The following is a 26,479-nucleotide window of genomic DNA, read 5'->3' as shown; positions in this document are numbered from 1 at the left end:
TATTTTTATTTTGTCAGAATCAAATACATGTCTAGAAAGTGATTTCATCATAAATACACAGTAAAATCTTACAGCTTTACATTGAGATTTTGTCAAAAACTATGAACAGTCCAAGTGATTTCTGTTGCCCTCAGTGACAAAATCCAATCCACTGCCAAAAAAGACACACATCTAACCTTGCACATTTTCTTTTTCATCCTCTCCCCTCCCCTTTTTTGTAATCTAAAGTCACTTTGCCAAGATAAAGTGAACTCCTATTTAAAGTGCACAAGTGTCCAAGTTATTTTTAAGTGACTTACCCCGAGGACGGCGTCCACTGCAAAGACTGCCAGGGGGTCGAGGACTGTCCACACTCCCTGAGCCATGATAAACTTTGACGTGAAGGAAGGGAGTGAGCCAAATATCTGTTGACAGCCCCATCTGATCAGAACCAGCAGGAACGTTACTGCGTTCAAGGTCAGGGGTCCCACCACCACCATCGCCAGCTCCTCCCGGGTGTGGAGCAGAGAACTCTGGTAAACGAGGTCCACAGTGTGTGCATGGAACTGGAATCTGGTGGGACCGAGAGGGGGGGGTGGGTGCTGTGTGTGCGTTTTTAGACTCTGTGTGTATAGTGTGCAAGTGTGAGTATGTGTGCAGCATGCTTGTGTGTGTGTATGTACAGTATGTGTGTGAGTTGTTGAGGAGGAAAAAGGAAAAGATGCACCATAGCCCAACTGTTCCAACACTCTAAATTTTATGGGGTTGGGTATTGGCAAGGATGTCATAATACAAAATGTATTACAACATATGGGTCACTATATGATTTGTAGCACAATACATTGCATTAATCAAAAGTAGTGACTGAAAATGTATAGAGCATGAAATGATATGATAAACTGGGTGACAAATTAAGTCAAAACTACTGAAATGAAATTTTCCAATTCCAATTAATTAAAAAAAGATATAATAGCAAAATGCACTCACTTAACACGATGCATAAAAATGCAGATGTCATACACATCAATACAAAAGGCTGGAGAATTGATACAGTATTGCAAAAAATGCTGTTATACTCAGTTGTATCGATTTTTCGTAGCACTGTCTTTGGATAATTCCCCATGGACATTCAACAGAACATCAATTGATATATAAGTTACCTATCAGCTGGAATTCAACAGAATAACAATAGGCTGTAAATTACAATTCAATATGTCTGCAAAGTGTTCTTTGGGTCCCAGTGGAATTCTGGACAAGATATGCCCACCAGCACAGTGATTAGTCATATAATTTGCCCATTGCCTCTTGCCCATTCGCTAAAAGAGACTTGACATAAGCCTTACCCCACCAGAAGCCTAAACTTAACCCTGTAGAGGTGTCTTGCCTGTAACTCTGATGGGTTTCATAATAGTGGGGGTTGAGCAATAACATCAGTTTGACCTACATGTTTGTTAAAATTCAGCAAACACATAACAGAATTTCAATAGATATGTAAACATGTTGTAGAAATTTCATTTATGGCTTATTGATATTGTCCTGAACTCTTGCTGAAATTAAACTTATATATCAATTGACATTCTATAGGACTTCTATAGGGGACTATCCAATGTCTCTGTTTTTTTTTACATAGCTATAAACTAGTTCGGTTTGCAGAGTATTCAGTGATATTTGCTTTTGATAAACATTATCAATAGCTGCTCTAATAGCATGTGCTTCATTATCAGATCATGATTTGGAAAATCAGTGGCATGCCACTATTAATATTCACTGAGATAATACATTCCAAGCCAACTAGCACACACTGTAAGTAATAATATTATCACCTGTGCTTTCAGACAATAGAGCTTTTGAAACTCCCCTCCTGTAAGTTAGACTCTCCATTTACAGCAAGCCTCATGAGTTTCTTAATCTTCCCATCAGTCAGGAGGAGGCAAAGCGAGTGGTGGGAGAGTACAGGTCCAGTTTTTGCTCATTAATTCCCATCTGATTTGCTCCAAGAGTCAAGCCTTTCTCAGATCCTGTCCATTAATCTGACAGTAGAGGTTCATTGGTGCTCTATCTGAAGCAAATCACTTCCTAATACACAGACTACAGCCTCCAAAAATCCTCTTAAAACAAAAAGATTACCTCACTGGATGACCAGTAAAGACACGAGAGTCTATTGTTGTTTCTGCTGTTTTGCATTGGAGGCTGCTATTTCCCCCCTATAAATCACATTGTTAACTTTTCATGCCAAGTATGACAGGGGGAATATTACATTCAAGCTGAATCTGGTTATAATATAATGAAGCTTTCGAGTTCAATAAATTGTAACTACACATTTTTTTTTTTTGGCTGTTGGAATAATCTTTCCATATAAAATATAACATTAGTATCTCTTTGAATGGGACAGTGGTGTAAAGTCTGATCTGTGTGTGGTTCCTTGTAATGATAAAAGCCTTTGAGGTGTTACTGCTCAACAACATGCATCTTGGTCATATGACGTGCATGTGCATGTGTGTATGTATAAGGTTGTTCCAAGAAAGAAAGAAGGAAAGAAAGAAAGCTTGGATGTGATGGGAACAATATGAGGGTCAATACATGACTGTCTCACCCCTGCTTTGCTGCTGGTATTTTGAGGGAAGTGAGAGAGAGAAAATGAGAGAGAGAGAGAGAGAGAGAGAGAGAGAGAGAGAGAGAGCAATGAAGGAGGGAAAACAGAGGACAGGATGGAAACAGGGAGGGAGGGAGGCTTGTCATCACAATGGCCTTTGACTGTCATTCTCTCTCTCTCTCTCTCTGGGCACCCTGAGCTCTGGCCATTACATGGAGAGAGAAATGCTCGAAGGGAGAGAAGCCTATTCGGACATGTGGAAGTTGTCATCCAACGGTGACCCCCTCTGTTTTACTCTTTTTGTTTTTTTTTTCATCCCCTATCTATCCCCTCAATCCATCCTTCTTCATTCAGCTTCATTCACACATTATATATGTGTGTGTGTGTGTATGTGTGTGTGTGTGTGTGTATATATCTATATACACACACACACGTGTGTGTATATATGTATGTATGTATGTATGTATATATATATGTGTGTGTGTGTGTGTGTGTGTGTATACAAACACACACTTGTTCCCCTCTGCTCTCCCATATCACTTTCCATGATTTAATGCGTGATGTTTGCTCCCCCCCCGTTATTGTAATAAAAAACCTGCTTGTATGCATGTTCGCAGCCAAGCCTTTTTATTGTGATGAATTAAATCAGCACCACATGCTATTGAGATGCGATTCAACAGTTCTGTGGTATCTTGTTGCTGTTTATTATCAATGGTCTGTACCACATATGACAATAAATTCCTTCCAAATAATGTAGACTTTTGGGACTGCGAGATGTGTGGAAATCAAAATCCCCTAGCACTGGTTTGATAGTATTGAGACAAGTCTTGTTAAAGTGTTAATGGGGGGATTCCAAACAGATGATGGGGGAGTGTACAGTATACAGTATGTGTGTGTGTGTGTGTGAGCGTGTATCTGCACTTTGCACATGTGCTTGTGTGTCTGCACTGCAATCTATATATGTATCTGTGCTCCATGTAAGGGCATGTATGTCGACAATCTTGTGTATGCGCATACTGTGTCTGTCTATAAAATTTGTTTCTCAGCGTGTGCATGTGTACCTACACACTCCCTCCCTATACGCCTGTGTGTGTGTGTGTGTGTGTGTGTGTGTGTGTGTGTGTGTGTGTGTGTGTGCGTGCATGCAGGGGGATATCAAAGGAAGCACACTCACTTGTTGACAGGAACTGCCATGGCCTGGAGGTAGAGCCACTGGCTGCAGTAATGCAGGTAGAGCCTCACAAACCACATCAAAGCCAGCAGCAGTATAATGAGGCCGAGCTGCTGAATGGAGCTACGCCAGCTACTAAGCCGCTGTTGTTGCTGCGGCAACGGCAGGCCCAGCTCGGACGGCAGCATGCGGAGAGCCAAACGGGCTCGGTCAGAAAGGCGTGAGGGGCGGGAACCAGGTCCACTCAATGCCGGTCTGTTTTGAGACAGTGCAAACATAGAGGGAGACAGCAGACACATGATATCAGACAGATACACTACACAATGCAAGCTAGCATGATATCAAGAGAATGCCAAACAGGTTCATTCTGAAGCAAAGCAAGGAGTGTTGCCAGTATTGTTTCTGTTTGGTAGTGATGGATTTATAGACTCTGTAGATCCTTTGAACTTTAATTTTCTGCAGCTTAAAAGATAGACAATTTTTTTCCCTCCATGTTATGCAGTATGTCACATACACATTCTGTATCTGCTCGTTGCAGTGCTTAACTGAAGCTACATTACTTTTATATTGACTGCAATATTCAAACCCAAGATGCCATTGTTTTGTGGCTGCACCATGACATCAAATAGAAAATATCTAGATCTATAGATTTCTATAGATTCCCACTTTTTTTTTTTTCAAATCTTACATTCTTTTTTCAAATATTCAGTTTGGAACCAAGGTAATAATATGGTTTTCTAACACTGATTGCTGACAGTGCCACTGGTGGTTGCTCCAGATGTTTACATGATGAGATATAGGTATATATAAGTTATGATGATCACAAGTAGACCCACAAACAAGAGTGTTCATTAGTGAGATGACTATTAATACAAGTCTTGATGTCTGCGCCTTTACCAGGCACTTCCTTTGTAAAACAGTAGAAAGAGTCATGCATGATGTGTGCCTCCTTAGTTCGGTGGTATATTACATACAAAAACCAATGGACACAGACACACATGCAATTTTGTGTCCATATGCGCAACATATGTATGGTATTAGTAAGGAGTATTAGGGTGCATTCTTAGTATTAGGAGATGAACATATATAAGTAGGCATTTATAGTATTCACATGGACACACGAATTTGCACATGCACAAGGACACACAAATTTGCTCACACTCGCACACACAAACCGATAAAATCCCTTCCAGCACGGCTCAGCTTCCCTCAGCACCTCGGCCTCCTCTCTGCAGCCCTTGTCAGGCCTGTTCAACTATTCCCTTTCATATAGAGGGCACAGATGGAGGGGAGGAGGGAAGAGGAGAGGAGAGGAATAGGAGCGGAGAGGAGAGGAGAGAGGAAAGGAAATGAAAAGAAAGGAAAGCAAAGGAAAGGAAAGGAAAGGAAGGCCTAGTAACATTCTGGAATGACAAGAAATATTGATATAACAAGAACTTTCATTGTCGATACTACATAACAGTGTATCTGTACCGACATGCATTTGTTGCAAAACATACACTGGTGTAACTCTGCATAATGCATACAGGTCTCTACAGTTTTGTTTATAAGTCGACAATTAGTGTGTACACTTCTAAAATGTAAATATATGCATGTGCATGTTATATTCTGTGCATACCAACACACGTACCCAGACAGATGACCCCTTTGTCAGGTTGCAAGCAATTAGACTAAGGCTAGGTGTATCACTAGCATCACAGAGTGTGACTTAAGGCCTTTGCCTGTGGATATCCCTGCGTCTCACCACTGTGTCCCAGAGCACAGTTGGAATTCACTTTGTAGTGTGTATCTAGGGAAAATGGTTTGCATACACTGCCTAAAGACAAAAAGAGAAAAAAAGAATCAATTGTTTTGTGAGGGTTTTTTTTCCCCTCTCCAAATGATTAGACCAGATTTACATCAAAATGTAGCAGCGCATTTTCTTCCCTGCTTGTTTTGTTGCAGTGAAATGAATAATCACACAGTTGTATTATCCAGAGCTGCAGTAAAACTAAAGTGATCATCTTTGCTGTTCCTGAGGTGGGCACACTCTCTGAAGTGTTAAATTATTTGAAGTTATCAAGTTCCTTAGCGGATGCACATAACAACAATGGTGTAGTGTATGGTACACGTGGGAGAACTCAGGATTCATTGAGAAAATGCTCAGTCAACAGTTTGGGCTGTAGATAAATATTCATAGCTAGGCTGAAATAAACTGGGGCAGAAAGGATAAACATCTGTCAGACTATGGAAATTCACTTACTGGTCAGTTCTGTGGTTGAGGTTTAAACCTACTAAGTACTCCAAGCATTCTATTAAAAACAAATACATATATTTCTGTGAGGATACAGCTTGGAAAGTTATATATTTTTGATTCCCACATAAATGTTTGCAATAGGACATTTGAAGTACAGAGTAAGCTAGTCATATTTACTGTTATTATTCATAGTCCACTAAGGACCTCCCATTAAAAGATAAGTATGTGGCAAATACATACACACATACATACATAAAGTCACAGCTTTTCGTAACGGGTGTGTATTGGCCTCCATATAAAAAAAAACAAAAAAAACAAAACTCAAAACAAAACAAAAAAACACTAAAGATAAATTCATAATCAATGTGCCTATACTCTTTTAAATGAATAACTACTGTACATGGAAAAGATCATCACCATGTCAGACTGTAAAAATGCAGGTGCCACCAAAATAAACACATATGTGCTTCAGTTGTCTGCTACATATACAAGAAGTTTTGAGACTGTATTACACCATGTTGAGAAGTGTGCGATTTTAATTTCTATTTATATAGCAGTTTAAAATATAATGTGAACACAAAGCCAGAAGTTAATGTTTGTGCAAAAGCGTGTTTCTGCCTCTCTATTATGATCCTGACAAAGGCGGTTTCATTCTGCTAAGCTTTATCACGACTTGCTTCACTGTGCGGTATAAAACTGCTTTCCACATGTCTGCAAAAGTGGAATTACACAGTAGACAAAAAAGCAATGTGTCACAGACACAGGCAAGATGCTACCCTGTCAAGTGGCATTAAGTGAAAACAGCAAATACAACCTGACGCCCATCTTTCATATAATGAAGATATTGATGATGCATGAAAGAGGAATATTTTTAGCTGTCTTCACGTGGTGGCCTCTTCCAAAGGAAACGGGTAACATGATGTGAAATCTGTTATCACCACTGAATTGATTTCATTATGGCACCTCCAATTACAAAAGTACAATACGGAAAAAAAGCGCCAAATGTAGGGGGTGGTGGTGTGGGCTTTTTATCTTGTAGGAAAGAAGGATGTTTCATTCCAATATCACAGCTTGTCCCCTGGACGACTGATAGCATGTGGCATAGCGGCCTAGAGATGAAACTAACCATTCCAACAGGCATGCATTGGCACATAATACTGTGTTTTCATTGTACTTTGTGATTCTATGAAATCTGGGCCAGAAGCTGTTCCCTCATTATCTTAGTTTTGATATGTTTGTTGTTCATTCCCATGTCATCTAAGCACATCGCAAAAGGACTCATCAACCTCTCTAAACCTTGCCAGAGTGTGCCAAGGCCCGTAAATCACAGGCAGATTTAACTACTATATATCTGTCAACCATTTCAGCAAGTAGCATCTCCTGCACCGCTTTTCCCAGGCTGTGTCCCTTAATGCTGTACGGCATGACAACAAATGGGAGCTGTGCTCTTAAAAATAGCACAAGCGAGTATCAAGTTGAGACAAGTATTAAACCTTAAAGATGGCATGGGTAATGAGAGAGGGAGGGATGGGGGGGATGGTGTGGTGTTAGCTTTTAAATAGCAGATTTATGGTGGGAAGGCTCCAGGGCCAGGGAGAGTGAAGGTAACCCATAGAAACCCTCTCCTCAGCCCCTTTGGGTTAAAGCCTTCAGTCTTAGGCCACTTAAAGTGCTGGACTTATCCCTTTATTTTGAGGATTAAGTTATTTTCTGTCACTTTTTTATTTGGGCCACCGGCATTGTTTGTAAATGCACTAAAACCACACATCTTTTCTTTTTTTCTTCACATATTCGAAGAATGGTTTGCTTTTGGGGAAATAGAAAAAGCAAAGTTACAGTGTGAAAATAGACTTAGAAGATTGACAGATAATGTGATTGTTTCTTAGTGGCCCAGATGCACAAACGCTGTGGTGATTAAGGAAGTGTGATTATCTGAGGTGTCAGGAGATGGTACTGAAGATACCATGTCTTTGTTTACGTTTCATCTTTCAAAGAATGCTGATAATGGCTTTACTTTGGATTTTGAATATCTGTCATCTGTCCTCCACTGGGAACAAAACCAATTGTTTTTTTTTTTGTTTGTTTTGTTTTATTTAATTTAGCATTTGAATGTATATAAAAACTAATACTTTGTGTACAACTTGTAAGTAATAATACACAAATAAGCATTAACACAAGAGGCCAGATCCAAAACTAACTTCTAGTCTTTCACTTAAAGTGGGATTTTACAGGAAGTGGTCATATGAAAGTATCCCTTTATTTCTAGCGGTCACAAGCCCAAGCAGATGAAAACCGCTGCCTAGAATTACCAGCTTCACTGTACTATTTTCACAAAACTCCAAAGGGTTAGTAAGGTCTACAATGCTAGATAAATAAAGTGACTTCCTAGTAACAGGTTAGCCAATCAGCACCTTCATGATGATGCCTTAGTCAGAGTAATGACATGCACCAGACAAGTTTTATACACACACACACACACACACACAAACTGACCTTTACAGTGCTGCTCACAATTAACAAAAGACAACATTTCCTTCGTCTGGAAGGATTCTCAGTCTGCACAAGGATCCCTGAGTCACTCTGACACGGCACACAAACCCAATACACTGATTGTTTCAAAGCATGTAGCTCTTTGTATAATGTGTGCAAGTGTGGGTGTATGTGTGTACATACATTTGCATATATCTACATCTCTATCTATCTAGATAGAGAGATAGATAGTTAAATATGACACACAGTATCTGAGTACCTTGAGAAGCAATGATATGCATGCTTTGTGTGTGCGAACACGTATGTATGTATGCATGCCAGCCGATCTGATAAGTTTACATCATGTACAAACACTGTGGTTGTTCTAGCTGTGTAAACAGTAAGCTGGAACTGCCTATTCAGCATTAAGCAGAGGCACACGAGCCGGTGTAATGATTGGCAAATTTCAAATGGTCTGCACAGGTGGAGCAAACATGGGGCAGGAAGCTGTGAAACCTCGCAAACTGGAAATCACTAATACACCCGCTCCCACAAGATGTATTAAATGATAATCATTGGTTTCTGAACTGGTATCATTTTCAAAAGCACCTTGAATGGTGTGTGTTAAAAAGGGGGAATACAGCAGCACTATATGCCTGCCAGGCTTTCAAATAATTGAGTCATTTTGATATCATCTTATGAGGGGAAGTTTTATTTGTTTTGCAAAAATAAATAAATAAATAAATAAAATTCAAATTTACCTCAGACTTAACTTGCTCCCACTTCCTTCCCCTCTCTCACTCCTTCTCCTCTTTTTTCCAAGAACAATTACCTTACCATTTATAAGCTGTTCTGTTTTTTACAGAGACCCTGGCAAAGCGAGAATACACATAAATGAGTTTCATTGAGAAAATGGGCGCACAGTGAGTATTTGGGGTGCAGTAAAAAAGAGAATTATGGAACGGTGACTCAGCTGTAGAACTGGAGTACATCATCATCATATAATTAAAATAGTGTAACAATGCACCAAATTATCAGAATTATTTGCAGCTGATGGGGAGCAGAGGAGAGCTGAGCCTAATCAAAAGTGGTGAAAAAAATATGTTCCACTTAATTAGGAACTCTCATTTGACAAATAGTTGGCTGCTCCTTTTTACAACGCAACGAAGGTTCTCACATGAATGTAAGCACACAAAGGCCACATGAAAGGCCACAATCACTCTGCTCTGTTGATAAACTGCAGTGACTGATAAACAGCAGTGAATGATGTGAGGTGCTGCTATGGAGATGATTGAAATGCCACATATACATCGTATCACATCGACTACACATATGAATTACAAACTGGGAAAATTTACATCAGCCTTGTAGTGGCAATTACAATTAAGGTATCTGGGAAATTTTGAACAGGCTCTAATATCTTCCACTTGGCACAGTTGGCTGTGAGTGCACTGATGCTGGCAGTCCATGGTGATAAAAATCAAAATGATCAATACAATCAGCTCAGCTAACGAAAAATCGGCAGTTCGCTCATGGTTGATTTTTAGTTCACAAAATAGAAACATTAGATTGGACCAATATTGGAAAGATGCTTTCTAGGCAGCTGTATTTCGATAAAAGGCAGGAAAAACTTGTCGCACATCCTTGTCTCGATGCACCAGATATTTACTAGCAGCACTGTGACAACACAAGCCATTATCATTAAAAAAAAAGATTTTTAATCCAAAAATAAAATCAATTTTGGACGTGTGAAATGATGTTGACATGAAACTGAATCCCTTTCACAATATTTTTCTTTGTTCTATGGCAGATATCTTAACGTCTACCAGCCAAAATACCATTCAAAAACACTGATTTGACAAGGAATACCGGTTCTATCTGTTTCAGTTCTGCGTGCACTGCACTGGCCAAATGCATCCCTTCAGCAACGATGTGTTTTGGCTTCCTCGTCCAACTTGGGATAGTTTATATGTATACGTGAGGTAGCCGTTTCACTGCTGTGCAACATGTGGCTTTTTTATGGAGCGCCTGACTTAGCACGAGAGGGGATGAAAACATGCAAATGGCAGGTCCCTTGGCGCGCCATAAACTTGGGTGGAAACATTTCGAATGCAGATGCACCTGGGATCAACAAATACATCGGGCCTTCCCAGGCACTCATTACACACTCATACACACGCCACCACTGGCATCAACTCTGCAATCATGAACAACTAAGAACAGGTTGTTTTTCCAGGCTCTTCCACAAACAATTTTGGCCCTTTAAGAAAATACACAGAGCATTGTGCCTCTAAATGTGCAATACCTTGACTGATTAATAACACAGGATGAGGACAGCTAATACTAAGCACTCTATAGAGCTCCATCCATCCATCAATTTGGGTGAGGCGTACAGGGAGGAGCGCTGCGGAGGCTGGGTATGGGCCTCCAGAGAGTTGCATCAGTATTTAAATGGATTTCACTCCTCTGACCTTGCCTCATAACTGCAGGACATTGTCACCAGAGAGATAGAGACAGAGAGAGAGGGAATGAGGAAAGGATGGAGAGAGAAAGATAGAGAAAATTAGAGGCAGAGAAAGTGAGATAAAGAGAGAATTAGTGGGAGAGACTGAGAGGGAGAGAGGAAATAATTAAGAGCAAGAGAGACTATGGCTGCGTCCCGTTCATCTTTCCTTCTGCTCGTTTCTCTTCCTCCCTCACTGCCACTTCTCTCTTACTAGGAAGTAACTCAAGGGAAGTGAGGAAAGGAAAGGAGGAAAGGGACACAGAGAGGGAGAGAGAGAATGGGACTGTTGTTTCTTAATATCAATACCTATACCAATAGACACTAACAAAGCTGAAAAAAGGCTGGTATATTCAAAATTCAAGTAGTAATAGTGTGTTTTTGGGTTTGTAACAATAGATTATATAGGATTTTTAGAAAAAGCTTTAGAAAAAGAAGAGAAACAGGATGGTTTAGATAGATAGATAGATAGATAGATAGAAATATATATACAATATGGTATGTCATTGTTGCAAGCAAAGAGTCTTGCCCAAACATTTCTCAAATCCATGTCTAAATGTATAACAGCTGGTAGTCAACTGACTTTCAAACAGCACGGGTGTCAGCTCATTAGGACTGGGTGTGGCACTCAAAAAACACTTCCTGATGGGACTCTCCTCACTTTCCTTGCTCAAAAGGTTCCTAGGAGCAGAGTCTGCAGCTGCTTCATTTGTTGCTACAGTATCAGGACAGCCTGCAAGATGGCGATGTCAAATTCAGTTTCCGACTCACAAAACAAAGGGCTAGAGAGGGAAAATAGGAGGCATGGGATGCACCCTACGTGTAGTGTGTATGAGAGAGAGAGAGAGAGAGAGAGAGAGAGAGAGAGAGAGAGAGAGAGAGAGAGAGAGAGAGAGAGAGGACAGAAAGAGAGAGAGAGAGAAAGAGAGAGAGAGAGAGAGAGAGAGAGAGAGAGAGAGAGAGAGAGAGTGAGAGAGGACAGAAAGAGAGAGAGAGAGAGAGAGAGAGAGGACAGAAAGTGTGTGAGAGAGAGAGAGAGAGAGAGAGAGAGAGAGAGAGAGAGAGAGAGAGAGAGAGAGAGCAAGAGAACAAATAACTGTGTGGAGGACAAAAAAAGACTGAGGACAAAAACATTCTGTGCCAAGGCAGGTTGCATGACATGACATGAAGTGTTACCTCACGTCACAGAGCAAGCCTGGCACACCACAGCGCTCATATATCTCTCTCTTCTTCTGTTCTGTGTTAACCCTAGCCCTGTGTCACTCTACCTATTATTTACAAATATGACTGGTCACTGAGGCAAAGAGTCCTACATGCCTCTTCAGATTTCCTGGCCACAGTTTGAACAGGTGTGGCATTACGCAGAGTTATGCTTACCCAAGCCCAATAAAAAACCATCCACCACTTCATTGTCGACCAATTTAGGATCAACTACACGGAAGTAGGACCTGCCGAGAACAAAGCTGGCCACAGACCACCAGTTATGCATACACAGAGCTCATAATAATAAAAAAAAAAATGCTCTGTCTCTGCACATCTACTACACACCATTCAAAGATAATGTTTTCTCCTTTCATTTAAATTAACACAGTAATTTCCCAAACTGACAAAAGACACAAAAGGTCATGGGCCTATTAATCAGGATGTTTTGTTGAACAACATACAGTAAGAGACAGTTCAGCAGATGTTGACTGAGCTGATCCTTGAAGAAAAGTCCACTCTCAGCTGACAAGTGAAACATCTAAATGGTGTTTGTAGCATAAACAGAGACAGGGCATTGGTTTGCCATTACATTAATGGCACTCTATCTGCTTCTATTTTTGTACTGGCAGTCTGTGGCCAGCTATCACTCCAGAGGCCAAGGGTCCTGATTCCCTTCATATGACCTCCTCAGACAGCTGATCATAAATGGGACTAGAATGAGGCAGTGGACAGCTTTTAAAGAAGATTTTTATGTGGAAATCGGAGAGATGAATGCCTCAAAACAATGTGAAATATATAAAAAATTGTAAACTGCAAGACCAGGGCTTCAGAATTACATCTTTTTTTCATTTTGTTTGTCCTGAATAGTTCTGTCATGATTATGTCTCTGTATTTTGTCTTCCTCCATCCTATCTTCTAACTTCATATTTTGTTTAGTTTGCATTGTATTGTTGTAATTTTGTATCACAAATAAAAAAGGGAGAATCTGAGATTAAACTCAGAACTCATTTTTTATTTTTTCTATTTATTTATTTATTTATTTTTCTGTGTGGCCCAAATCCTCTTCGGTGTTACTTATTTTAATTGTGAAATTTTGCAAAATTTAAAAAATGTAAGACTTTCATCTTTTTGTTATGCTGAATGTGCTGTAACTACATTGTTTTCTAGATTTTCTCTTTCATTCAACAGTAGCAGTGACACCTGTTTTTAGTAACTGGCCTCTTTGTGCCTGCAGCACAAAGCACAAATATTCAACTACACTTAGAAGACAAAAGTGGTGGATAGAGGATCTCGCCTCACTAAACCGAAGTGTTACAGACACACTGTAAACAACACGTTATAGACAATGTTAGATGGTGCCATGATCAATAGGATACAGGGGAGAGATTCACCTTTGCTGATGGTGGAGGGGTTTTAGCCCTTTCCTAACCTATAATACACTTTAAGTTTACACAATCACAAAGTCATAGAGTATCTACTGTAAGAAACTTGATAATAACCAAATCCTCATTTATGTCATCTGGAAAGAGGAAAATCCGGATTGCTTCTTTGTTTTCTCACCACATGTGTATTCCCTCCTCTTGGATTCATTGTTATTTTTTCAGTTCCTAAGAAAGAGAAATTGGAGATAGGATCCTTGACTGAATAACCAGTAAAAATAATAATGAGTGCAATTGAGAATAACTACATTCTGTTTTTATCTAGTTATTCTCAATTGCACTCATTATTATTTTTACTGGTTATTCAGTTGTTTACACTGTTTAGTCTGTTGTTGTACATTCTGTTTTATCTAGCTATTCTAAATTGCACTCATTACTATTTAGCTCCTGTTTTTTAGCACTAGTTATATAGACCATATCATACCAGTTATATAGACTATATTTATGTATAATATTTATATTTATATATACCTAAACGGTCCCACAATTCCATCTCTGCTGTAATCCGGAAGCCAAGCAACGACATTTCGTTGCCAAAATCTCACTGCTGTGTTTTTTTGTGCAATGACAATAAAAGAAGTCTAAGTCTAAGTCTCTAAGTTACTTATTTAATGTGTCGGCTACAGGATTCTTTAATTCTTCCCTTTTTATAGCTCAGTACCACTGAATATATTTCACTTTGTTCAGTGATTTTTGTTCAAGGAACACTTTTTCTCCTGTGTAAACTTAATATCCCTCTTTGTACTGGCAGTCTGTAAACCCTAACCCTAACCCTAACCCACCATCAGCGCAGGTGTTTTGAATCTCCCCCTTTTACCCTATTGGTCAATGGAACCATCTTACCATGTATGTAACCTGCTGTTGTGAATGCATCTGTAACCCTGATGAGGGCTTTGGCTAGCTGAAACATGTTGGTTTATTAAAGCACTCTTCCATCACTTTTGCCATCCAAGTGTAACTGAATATCTCCTTTTGCTGCATATTTACCTCTTTTCATGCACTTTGGGTAGACTGCAAAGTAGTGACAAATTTTGAGCTCTTTATACCTGCAGCCAGCCCATTCAGCTGTTGTGGATGAAGAGGTCATTCCAGTCTTAAACCCACAAGGGACATTTTTTCCAGTTACTGGACAAAATGTAGCTGCATAACTCCCACATCCTGGACAACTTGGGAATTAATCACATGAGGAAAAGCTGAAGCCAACAAAACCATGTTCCTTTTCTGCATTGAATTATTCTGAATGCTGTGAATTCTTTGGGTATTGTTGCCTCAAGACTCTACACTATCACAGCTTGTTATCTTAAGAAATCTTAACTAAACGTTGTCGACTCTACTCTTTATGTCCCATTGATGAAGGTGTTGCCAAGCATTACACATAAAACTGAGCACTGCAGTTTCAGTTAGAGGCCAAGATGTCAATATAAACACAAACACATAAAGGAAAGGGTCAGGGTTAGCGTAATCATAACCCTAACTGTAAACCTAACCTGTGCCATGCCAGCGGTTCCCTATTCAATCTCTCAGGGAACTGGTCAATGTAGACAAAGTCATTTTACAAACCTAACCCTAACCCTAAAATGTGTTTTTGATAAGGTTGGGGAAAATAACATAAAATGAATCAACCTTAAGTGTTAGGGCTTGCTGTGTGTGACTTTCATAAATGTGTTATTCATATTTCTATGTGTCCCCCAACTTGTAAAACAAAAAAGGGATGGACAAATTGTGATCTGTGGTCTCCATTACCCGTCAAGTGCACTCTGGCTCGGAACCGGCAATAGTAAATATGGGTGGTGATGTCATGTTCATAAATATACATTCTAATATTGTACTGCACATCAAATTCTGATAACATCGACAGCTACAGTTTGCCAGCTTATTATAAGAGCTGTCGGTCTGAGATGTTTTCCTAATAGAAAATCAGCAGTTCATATTTATTTGCGTAGGGCAGAGTGCACTGATGGATGTTTGTACTACAGTGCATTAGCCAATATGTATCTGTGCTTTCAAGACATCTCCATCCAAACTGTGGAGGTGAGTTGTTTGTTGATTTTTTACATTTTTTTTAGATTTGGGAATTGGTGATGACAGATAAAAATACAAAGAAAAGGAGAAAAGCATCAACTCGGCCCTCTCTCTCTCCCTGTCGGTCTGTCTCTCTCTCTCACTGTTCTGTGGGAAACACATTCAACCAACCCAGACCACCAATGGGACCGCAGTCAACGCTGACTGACACCCACCTCACCCCAGATTAACCAATCATATCACAACATTAGCCTGTCAGGGAGCTGACAGCTCTGATTTCCATGAAGCAAGGAGCCCACTGATTGTGTGTGTGTGTGTGTATGTGTGTGAGATCCGGGGCGACCCAGGGCATGTCTGGGAAGACAAAACCCTAACATGTGCACTCGGGACACAGTAGCCAGGGGCCTCTCTTTCACACATGCACGCACACACAGAAACACACACATGCACATATATACAGACACCTTCCTGCCCTCTCAGCACAGGAAAGAGCCCTGGAAAGCCAGAGAGGCCCAGGGGTGACCAGTACTGCCACCTCCACCCACCTCTTCTACCAGCGTTACATCAGCATTGATTGACCCTTGCACTGCATTGTGATGCGGAGCTGCAGTTTGCATGGGACTGAGGGCCTGGAAATGGCTGTTGTTTCAGGTGCTGGTTTTCTTTCTTTCTCTCTCCTCTCTCTCTCTCTCCCTCCCTCTCTCTCTCTCTCTAGTTTTTTCGAACTGTAAACCTCTCTGCATATTTCTTCCTGTAATAGTTAATGCAGTGTAGGCTAGGCTGAACTGAATGCTGTTAATCCAAAAAAACGGACATCTTCTATACACATGTTCTATTATAATTAGCACCATTAGTCCAGACAGATGGGTAGCCCTGAATAGCATTACTGTGTTTTGATTTGAGCACACATACACACACACAGACAGACACACACACACACATGCAGACGTACAGTGTGCGCTCTGATAGGCTCGGTTGGGGGAACGGGTGGAGAGGAACGTTGGTCCCCAACGAGGCAAGCTAACTGGGAGAAATTAGGTCAGTGTGTTCCCTCTGACTCCACAACAAGAACAGTGTGTGTGCGTGTGTGTGTGTGTGTGTGTGTTTGCATGGTGCACCTACCCTGTCACACTGCGATGATAATACAGTGTGCATGGCTGTTTCTGTGTTTGTGTGTGTATTTCCTAGTGGCTCCAGCAAGGTGTGTGTGCATGCCCGTGCTGCCAAAAGTGTCAGGTTAGGACTGATTCCAATGCAGGAGATAGAGATCATTATTTCAACCACAATTACCTCTCCAGATTTTTTTTTCCAGACTTAACAATAGGATTTGAAGTTAACTCTAAACCAGAATGCTATGTAATTCTGTTTTTGTATTTTACCCTATTTTAACTATTAACGGCTCTACTCCTAAAGAACAATGGTGAAATGAAACACGTGGGATGTAATTTAAATATGTGAAGTTATTTTTTTCTTTTTCTAATCATATGCTCATAATAATAGCTCCAAATGTGACACAGTAAATAAATTTATAAAAAAAGGTCAAGTAGCATATATTCCCCAAATGGTTTATATTGTCTTTTCATATGGAGTTGTTCAGTCGTTCGGCCTCCGGAGGATGAGGGTGCTGTTCCATTCTGCTTCCCTATCAGCTTTGTCTTTTTCTCTCCTCGTCTCTCTCCTTGTGTCTCCTGATCAGGACAAGTCACACATACTATAATTGATATGAGATTTAGGGGGTATATTTCAATGTAATTAGAATCTTGATAATTGGACTAATTAGATCTAATTGCTATGTGAGAATGAGTTTGATTAAAACAGGTTTCTCTCCTCAAAACCAGAATAGAAAAAAAAATAGTTGGGTGACATTGGTGAGACACAATGCACAAGCTAATTAATAACAAACAATCACGGAGCCACAGAAAATGAAAACAGCAGCAAAGAGGTATAGAAAAGAAAAGCAAAACAGCTACCTTTCTTCTAAATTATCCAATAATGATAATTGCACACCTTTGACAATTTAAGTAAAAGTTAAGCTAAATAAAGTGGCACTGGCACGTCTTGGTACAATGCTGTATATCATATATATATCATGAAGGATTTGTGTAGATATATAAATACATTATTAATAAATAAATATAATTTTAAAAAATCAAATGTACTGACTTTGTCATTGCGACTTTTGTTGAGGTTTGTGCAACTGAAATGCAAGTTAACAGCGGCAACGTATTGCTATGCAGGGTGCACTCCGTGTAAACTATTGCTTGAAGTTCCCTCTGAAGTGTAAAATTAATGCAGTTTGAGTATGTTTACCTTCACTAGAAGTTGCTGCCGTTCCAACTAACAGCAGTAAATTGGACCTATCGAATTACAACAGCCGCATTGAATCAGCTGCTTTGATTTTGCTCTGTGCTATTCTGTGAGAAAAAAGTGGTTAGGACTACACTTGTAGACATCAAATAGGTTAGAAGGTCGGCAATAGTCTTTCATGCATGTTCAAACAGATATCAGGAGCATAGGAACTCCTCATAAAAAAAAAAAAAAAAAAAAAAATGAAAAAAAAAAAAAAATCATTCCTGGCTTGTTTTCATGGTCTTTTTCATTTGCCCAGAATTGACTTGCAATTGTCAATACTTGCAGTCAAAGGTGCATTGTGTTGTCTTTGAAATTGTAATTTATGGTTTACGGTTATTATGATTCCATATTCCATGTATGGCTTTTTTTTTTTTTTTTTTTTTTTTTTGGTGGGTGTGCTTTTGAGGTTGGCAACCAACAGCTTATACTTTTTGATATGCAAATGGAGGCGGATAAAATGAGAAGAGAACATAATCACTAACTCCGGGAAAGAAGAGGAGAGCAGCCGATCCTGCCCCTATCGAACAAAAACTTCAAATATAAAACATTATTTATGTAGAAACTCCTGTATAATGGAGTCATCGGAGCACTGAATGCCTTTAAAGAGCTCCCAGAAGATTTATTTTTAGTTATTTCTGCCTATCTGCTGGTCTGAATAGATGAGTGGATCATCTTGTGGAAAAAAAGAGATGAAAACTTAGCTGTTTCGTTGATGATGCATGCAGCACAGCACAGTACAGTGTGTATCCTCTTGTGTGACAGTCATGTATTGAGGTCAGTTTTAGTTATATCCAGCCAGCTGCACTGTTACAGCATAGTTGTACCAATATTACTTTATCTTCAGACGCTAATGACAGACAACTGCTGCATTCTTTACATAACGCCAACTCAGTGGAGACCTGGGAGTCACAGTTGCAACCACAGTGTTTGCCGTAACATGCAACGTACATAGACATTTAATGAATGTGTGTAGAGTGACTATTATCCTTGCTCCATATGTATCAGTATGAGCTGTATAGCTCTATAAGATGTCAAGCTGCTGCTGCATGTCACAAACAATATCCAAGACATGTCTCTATATTTCTCTACATTTGTATTTGTTGATTAAATTGTCTGACATATACACAACAAATAAATGCTTTATATTCCATCTTTTGCATGCTTTTCATAGAACATCCAGAAAAGATGTTACTGTTTTTACCTTCTCTCTCAATATTGCATGAGCGTCTGATTTGCACATTTGTGTCAGGACGCCCTATAAAAATCTCAATGAGCTCAGTCTCTTGTGGTTCAATAGATGGCAGTAATATCCCTCAATCACTGCAGTATGAATCCTCAATTCCACAGAAAATACATAAGCATGTATACACAGACACGTGTTTGCACGCATACTGTACACACACACACACACACACACACACACACACAGGCTCATGCATGCACATACACAAACACACTCCCACACGAGCGCAGACGCACACAAACACACAAAGATTCAAACAGAGCCCTCAAAATGCCAGAAGAGACGCAGATGACATCATTACGGCAAATAAAATAAAAAATCGGTAAACAATCCCTTTCGTCTGTGTCTCTTTCAGTCCTCAGGTAATGTAGACGAGCCCAGAGAAAGTCAAACAGCGCAGCGGGAGAGAGGGGCGAGGATATGACTTCGAGACAGGGGCGTCTTTAACTTCACTGTGAGAGGCAACATTGGCATCGTATCTTTCTAATGCTCTGATTAAGTGATGTGAAAATAGCAGCCTTTAGCTCAGAGATACCGTAATGTGTGCTTGTAAAGATGAAATCAATAGCGCCAGCACCCTCACAGGGCATCAGGGAATAGCCAGGGCTCCAACTCAACACACTCCGCACCTATAACTGAAAGAAATGTCTCATCTTAAGGAACCCGGCAACCGCTCTGAGGTAAAAAGCGGCACTATGAATAATCGTGAAAACCATTTAATTGTGTCCCTTTGTGTGCAGCCTGCCTGAGTTCTGTGTTCGTTTTGTATTCACTCTCCCTCAAGATAGTCCCTGTGTCGTCATTTGTTGGCAGGATACGCTGGTAATCATTTGAATTCCCCCAGTATGTTCAGAAGATGTCAGGGAGTAGTCTCTGATCTTGTTTAATATGTGACCAGCAGCTATAAATTACCAACTCCCAGAAATGAGGAAACATGGGTACTTTTAAATCTCCAGGGAGCGCTTGCTCTCTCTTTCTCTCTTTCCTGCTCTCTCTAACACACACATACACTCCCGCCCTCTCTCCCTCTCCCTTGCCCCTAGTGTAGTAGTGTGTGTGGTAATCCCCTCCTTTTAATTTAGTTGACGTTCAAATAAAAAACAAATACCTGTGACTTTTTTGTTGAAATAAGCAATTTTGCTTTTAGCCTATTTTAATGCTCCATGGGCACACAGTACAGTACTGGGGCTTGTTGTTTTTTTTACTACATTTGGCCAAGGTGTATAAAATTGTATGTTTCCTGCTCTGTTTATGTTTCATACATCCCTGTTTTCTCATTAAAATCAAATGCTGTAAACCATGATGAAGGGGAAAACTCATTTTTCCAGACCTCCTGTTCGGCAGTTTGCATTGCAGAGGAGCAGGAAACAACTAAACCAGATTTTGACAAGGCTGGTGCAGGTTGAGCAACAGTGTTTGGTTTGGTTTGATAGGCATTTTATTGTTACAAACCAAATATGCTTGCCATAGTCAAATCAAATGTGCAGGCATTTAAGCAGAAGGCAGCTTATAATATCAAATCACTCTAGTGCAAATGCAATCAAATCCAGAAAAAAGTAAATTTTAAAGTAAAAATCATACCTGAAATAAAATTCATGTTATTCCCAGGATTTCATGCAGTTAGGTCAATATTAATTGATATGAGCCATTCTCCTCAGGCTATAAACAAAAGCTATGATGACATCAAGAGACAAAACTTGGAGCTGCTCCACTCACATCAGGTGGACATTCACTTTGTGGACTTACATAAGGTTTATTTGAACTTTTAAATGTGAATATAATAATATGAAGCACAATATGCATTCATATGCAGATCCAAGCTGCCCTTTGTAACATCAGTGTATCTAAAAATCTGACTCCCATTATAGGGTAAAAGGTTTTCCCTCTTTTCCGGACAGATAATGGTGTTGGTGCACTGTTTGTTGCTTTGGTGGAGATTTGTTCATGTCTACAAACTGAAACTGAGAAGCCTAAGATTATAGAAAAACCGGATGCAAACACTATTTTAGTTTAGGATTTTCCCTTTAAAGACATGTGACTATCTATATCTGAACAGGAGGTGTTCTGGGGGACATTTTCTTCGCTGACGTCTGTCTGGCTGATGCCGTGCCCATCACTGTCTGTGAGGCTCAGAAACTAGTTGTCACCCATGTTTTTTTCTTTTCCGATGTCTGAGTTGTTGCACGGCTGCGGCAGGATAATGAGTAGTGAGACTTACTGTAGGGAGAATGTATACTCCTCCATCTCCTCCGTGGAGAGGTTCTCCGTCGAAGGCTGCATCTCCTGTTTGCCTGCCTGCCGAGGCAGTGCGCTGCTGCCGCTCACGCTGGGGCCGCAGCTATTTGTCTTCTTGATTGGCTTCTTCTGTGAGGAGCAGAAATCGGGGAGAACACATGCGGATGTCATTTGTAATCAAAGCAGGAAACAGGCCTCTGAATTTATCTTGGGGGATGCATACGGTGACAGTGACAGTGTGTGTGTGGCACTTTGGAGCCTCTCCTATATCTCAACTGCGCTTCAACTGACAGCAGACAAGAATGACGGCGAAATCGCATACGGCACGCCGTCATTCCAGTCGGGTTCATGTGGGAAACGTGCATGCGGCGACAGTGGTGTTAAATATGTGATACTGGAGCACCTGGCACTGTTTTTTTCCACACAAGTCGTTTACTGTCATCGTCATAAACACAGTCAAATGCAGTTAGGAAGTGGGGTTTTAAATATTTCACCGAGGTACTTGGGAGCAGATATTATTTGTTAAGCCGCCAACATGTTAACGGCTTGCTTTCCCTGGCCCTGTCAGCCCTGCCTGTGTTGCCCTTGGGTGGGCTTAGTGCCTTTCTGCTCGAAGTTGTGAAATACTTACTGATGTATGTTAATGAGACCCACAGTTGGAATAAGCAAGCTCGCTGTTTCTGCCACCCCTCTCTCACTCTCAACCTCTGTTGCTTCCATCACTCTCTCTCTTCTATTTCATTCTCTCTCTCCCTCTCTCTCTCTCTGAGAGAAACTAGGCCCAGGAAGTAGTAAATGGACAGGGGCCCATAAAAGACCCATCCGTTTTCATGGTGCAATCTTTGCCAAAGCAAGCTTGGATTCCAGAGTGATGATCACAATAAAAAGGTGGAAAGGAGAGGGAAAGAGGGGAGAGGGAAAAAAATGCAGGAGATATATAAACCGCAATGTTCTCCGGTGTCTCTCCACAATAAATTTAATGCAATACCTTAAGAGCGGATTTCGTATATAGCTGGATTCCTGCCCTGTGGGCAAAGTGGTCGCCTGGAGAAAATTCATTTTAATTAGGCCTGCACTGCAGGTTGAAGGGCTGAAATCTGATCCCTAGCGCTCCCAGGCTGGGGCAGGTTGGAGATCACTCCACTTAATCATTAGACAACTGGGTTCCACACCACGACATTTGACAGAGTTAGCGAGGTTTTAAAGATAGGGCCGAGAGAGAAAAAGGGGGGGGAAAAGGTATATAAAGGTGGCAGAGAAATAAAACCTCATATCAACAAACGCATTCATTTAACAGGTCATCACTGATTAATGGTGGTCTGGAGAGCCTCTTGTACATCAGTCGAGGGAAGGTTACTGAGAATAAAGACTTTGAGGGAAGGAAAGGGAGGAGGGAAAGCTGTGTATGTGTGTATGTGTGTGTATGTGAGAGAGACAGAAGCTTGATGTTCATAGGCTGCTAGCTACCACAACAATAACATCACAACAACAAAAGGCCACAGCGAAGGCACAATGGCAGGGCCAGACCGAGAAGCAGCAATGCCAGATCAGCACACAGAGTAATTCTGCAATTACCACTTCAAAGTATGGCAGGTAACGTGCCGGCTTTGATTAATTTAGCTTAAGTCCTCTGTAGCACAGGAAGAGGCGTGTTTAGAGCGGCTTGGAGAAAAAAAGGGAGGCCTGGCTGGCATTGCTGATTTCACAGAATTTGAGCTGCTTTGGCTTGTCAAGCAGATCAAAACTGGCTTTGAAGGCTGAAAAATACCTGTTAGTGTGAAATGTATTTTGACAAATCTCAGATAATAAGCCGGGGAGGTGTGTGTAGGGGTGCGGAGAGTGGCAGGAGGGGAGGGGAGAGGGGAGAGGGTGCTCATTTTCAAGGGTGGGAACACTTCCCCCTCAATCACTGTGTTACCTTGTAGTGAATTCCACCCTCTGCTTTCTCCCTGCATGGATCACTCTTCTCCCCCATGTTTCCAGAAATGGCTCCCGAGGAGGAATTCTTCCCTGCATCCCAACAAGAGAAATAATGTGCAGTGAGTGTGCAAAAGAAAGAAAAGTGCATGTTCTCATTTGCAAGCCACATCTGGCAATGAAAGTCAGGTTCAAGGGTGGTTAATTAATATTCATATCAGAAAAAAAGTCATCATCCATATATAATTGCCGGTACGACTGACATAGTTATCAACAAAAAACAAAGTAATGGCAAAACTAATATGTATATATATATATATATATATATATATATATATATATATATATATATATATATATATATATATATATATATATATATATATATATGTTTATTTGATGAAAAAAAAAGTCTTAACTGAATTATGCAGAATCAATTTGAACTGAGTTCAAATCCTGAAGAGGAATCACTACTGAAGCAAACTTGGTTAATCAGCTGTTGGTTAGATTGTGTTTTTTTTTTTTTGTTTGTTTTTTTTTGAAACAACAAACATATCAAATTAAAGTAACTGTGTTTAATACATATATGTATATATATATATATATTTATTGTTTACACTTCAGCAAGATATCAAATGCAACACTCTTTAAATTTCTGAACGCACATGAAGAGGTGCTTTCGCCGTGTTTTTCTACTCTGAGGCAGGTAGTGAAGATGTTTTGTGTACTATCTGGAGACTTGCAAAAGCAACAAAGGCTGATTTCACTCAGTACAGAGAGACCTAGAAGCTCCCACTGCACAGTCATCTCTGTCTCCCACAATCTCAGAGCTGAACCTTCCCAGCCCAAATGCTCTAATGTATGCAATTAGAAAAGATGAAAAATCGAAAAAGAAATTAAATTTGGTTGTAATACATTTCTCCATTCTTCTCTCCTTTGGAAAATTACTTTTGAAGTGTTTTTTCATCCTCACCCTTTTTTTCTTCTCTCTCTCTCTCTCTCTCTTTCTCTCTCTCTCTCTCACTCTCTCTCTGTCTCTCTCGCTTTTTTTTTTTTTTTTTTTTGCTGTAATTTAAATGGTAAGCCGCCAGATGTGTGTCTCATGCTTGAAGAGTCGGAGATCTGCATTATTTAGCATATTAACATTCACAGAATTTAAAAAAGGGTTCCTGCGTTGCCTGGAGGTTGTAATTAAGTAAACCTTAGCTTGATACATGTAAAAATCTCACTATGTGAAACTTTTTTCCCCCCGTGGAACCAGTCACATCTATATAATAAATATGGAAACCTCTGCGATGATATAATTTTTCTCTTGCTGCGGGATTAAATATATCAGTAATAATAACTTTTAAATATAGGCGACATATCAGAAATCCTTCTGACGGCTAAAATGTACTTTAATGGCAGGAATATTCAACTCGCTGCAATTTTTTGAGGGCGACTGAAATCAGATTTAATCCTAACACAGATGTAGTTTTTAATTACCACTCCTTTTGCTGGTAAACATTTGGAGTGCCTACAGTTACGAGGTAATAAGGTTATATTTGTTCTCTTCTGAGGATGAAAACGTTTTATTTTTCTCTATTTTCATGTCATTACATAACTGTGAACTCAGTCTTGTGTGATGGCAGACTTTCCAAGAAACTGACATCAATCAAATATCGTAATATAGCGGGGTAGAAATAACTTCATGCATAGACATGAGGTGATTTTTTTTTTTTACCCACTCTGGCAGTGTAACAACTAAATAAAGCATATGCCAGCTTGCCATGAAGAAATGTCAAAGAGGGGAAAGCAGTCACACAAAGTGCTGGGAAATCAATTGTAGACAGTAAAATCTGGTCAGCGATCCTATACAAAATGTGACAACTTGCCCAGACAACTGGTCTTTTGAGGTTGACAGTGTTGTATTTTAGAGTGCATTCAACCAGATATAAACCCCTATTCTGCACTAATAACTTTTGAAACATCCTGAACCAACAATTACCAGCCAAATACAAAGAGATCTATTAAATTCAAGTTACACTATATTGTGCTGCTATGCTTATTTTCACCTAAGATCCTAGATAGAAGTGCACTTAATATTGTGCAAATACTATTAGATCTCAGCAAAGGGGGTGTCCTTGTTTGTGAGTACGCTGCTTGTGTGTGTGTGTATGTGTGTTTCTGCAGAGACAGTCTGAGGCAGAGCAAAGAAGCCCACGGCCAGCTGCTTCTTTAGACATACACATACACACTAACACAAAAACACAATGGACTAAGAGACTTGCACTACCATGGTTTAGGATGGTTGCATGGATGGTACTCCCACCTCCCCTCCACACCTTGCTCTCTCTGTCTCTGTCTCTTTCTCGCTCTCACTTACACAAACACACACACACAGACACACACACACACACACTCATTATGTCCACCAAGCTCCGCTGCTAATGCTCAGATGTTGTGGAACCAGAATGAGCGCGGAGGCAGCATCGACAGCTGAGGGCTACGTCCGTGAACTCAGAGCGCTGGAGCTGCCACAACTCCAGCCTCTCCAGACACCCAAGGCCAACAACAAACTCCTTGTTATCCTCCGCGCTCTGAGCCGTGTTAGGACCAGGCACACACACACACACACACACACACACACACACACAAATGCATACTCATAAACATATGAATATGTAGAAGCTTGCAAACACAAAAAAGCACTTTTAAGGGTACACATGTATACCTACAAGCACGTGTAGCCACACATTTGCACAGCCACATGATACACACACACACACACACACACATTTCCCTCTCTCATATACAGACCAAAAGGCCAAAGAAAGAGAAAAGCCTGAGGGCCATGACACTGTCAAGACCTCATCGCTGTGTTACCGGTGAGTGGAGATGCAACTAAGCCAAGATCCCTGGTTCTTGCTTACATACGGGACCCTAATCGCCCCACAATTGGTTCAAAGTCAGCCACGAATTGATGATCAGTGAATTGTGGAGTCTGTGGTCGAGATCTTGTGCCATGATATATGATATATGAAGCTTTGTTGTCATTTCACATGAAGCAATGTACATGATTCATTGTATTTTAATGACATACTCAAACACTCACAGTACTCACAGCATTCCCTGCTT

General features: G+C 40.3%; 1 protein-coding gene across 11 annotated transcripts in view; it reads right to left on the bottom strand.

Annotated features, from left to right (window-relative positions):
- The window catches only part of ofcc1 (orofacial cleft 1 candidate 1), a 144,559-nt gene that overhangs the window by 74,526 nt on the left and 43,554 nt on the right, over positions 1 to 26,479 (bottom strand). For 10 of the 11 annotated variants that reach the window (XM_030079386.1, XM_030079387.1, XM_030079385.1 and 7 more), the window contains exons 17-20: positions 23,364 to 23,455; positions 21,429 to 21,574; positions 3,747 to 3,998; positions 300 to 552 (exon numbers count right to left, since the gene is read on the bottom strand). In XM_030079386.1, the coding sequence (XP_029935246.1) occupies positions 300 to 552; positions 3,747 to 3,998; positions 21,429 to 21,574; positions 23,364 to 23,455 (743 nt within the window). The remainder of the gene's footprint in view (positions 1 to 299; positions 553 to 3,746; positions 3,999 to 21,428; positions 21,575 to 23,363; positions 23,456 to 26,479) is intronic. The other variant, XM_030079378.1, reaches the window with a different exon arrangement.

Source organism: Myripristis murdjan, chromosome 20 (assembly GCF_902150065.1).
Source record: "Myripristis murdjan chromosome 20, fMyrMur1.1, whole genome shotgun sequence".
NCBI classification, from domain to species: Eukaryota; Metazoa; Chordata; class Actinopteri; order Holocentriformes; family Holocentridae; genus Myripristis; species Myripristis murdjan.
Note: the sequence above shows the minus strand (reverse complement) of the source record. Positions and strands in the feature narration are given on the sequence as shown.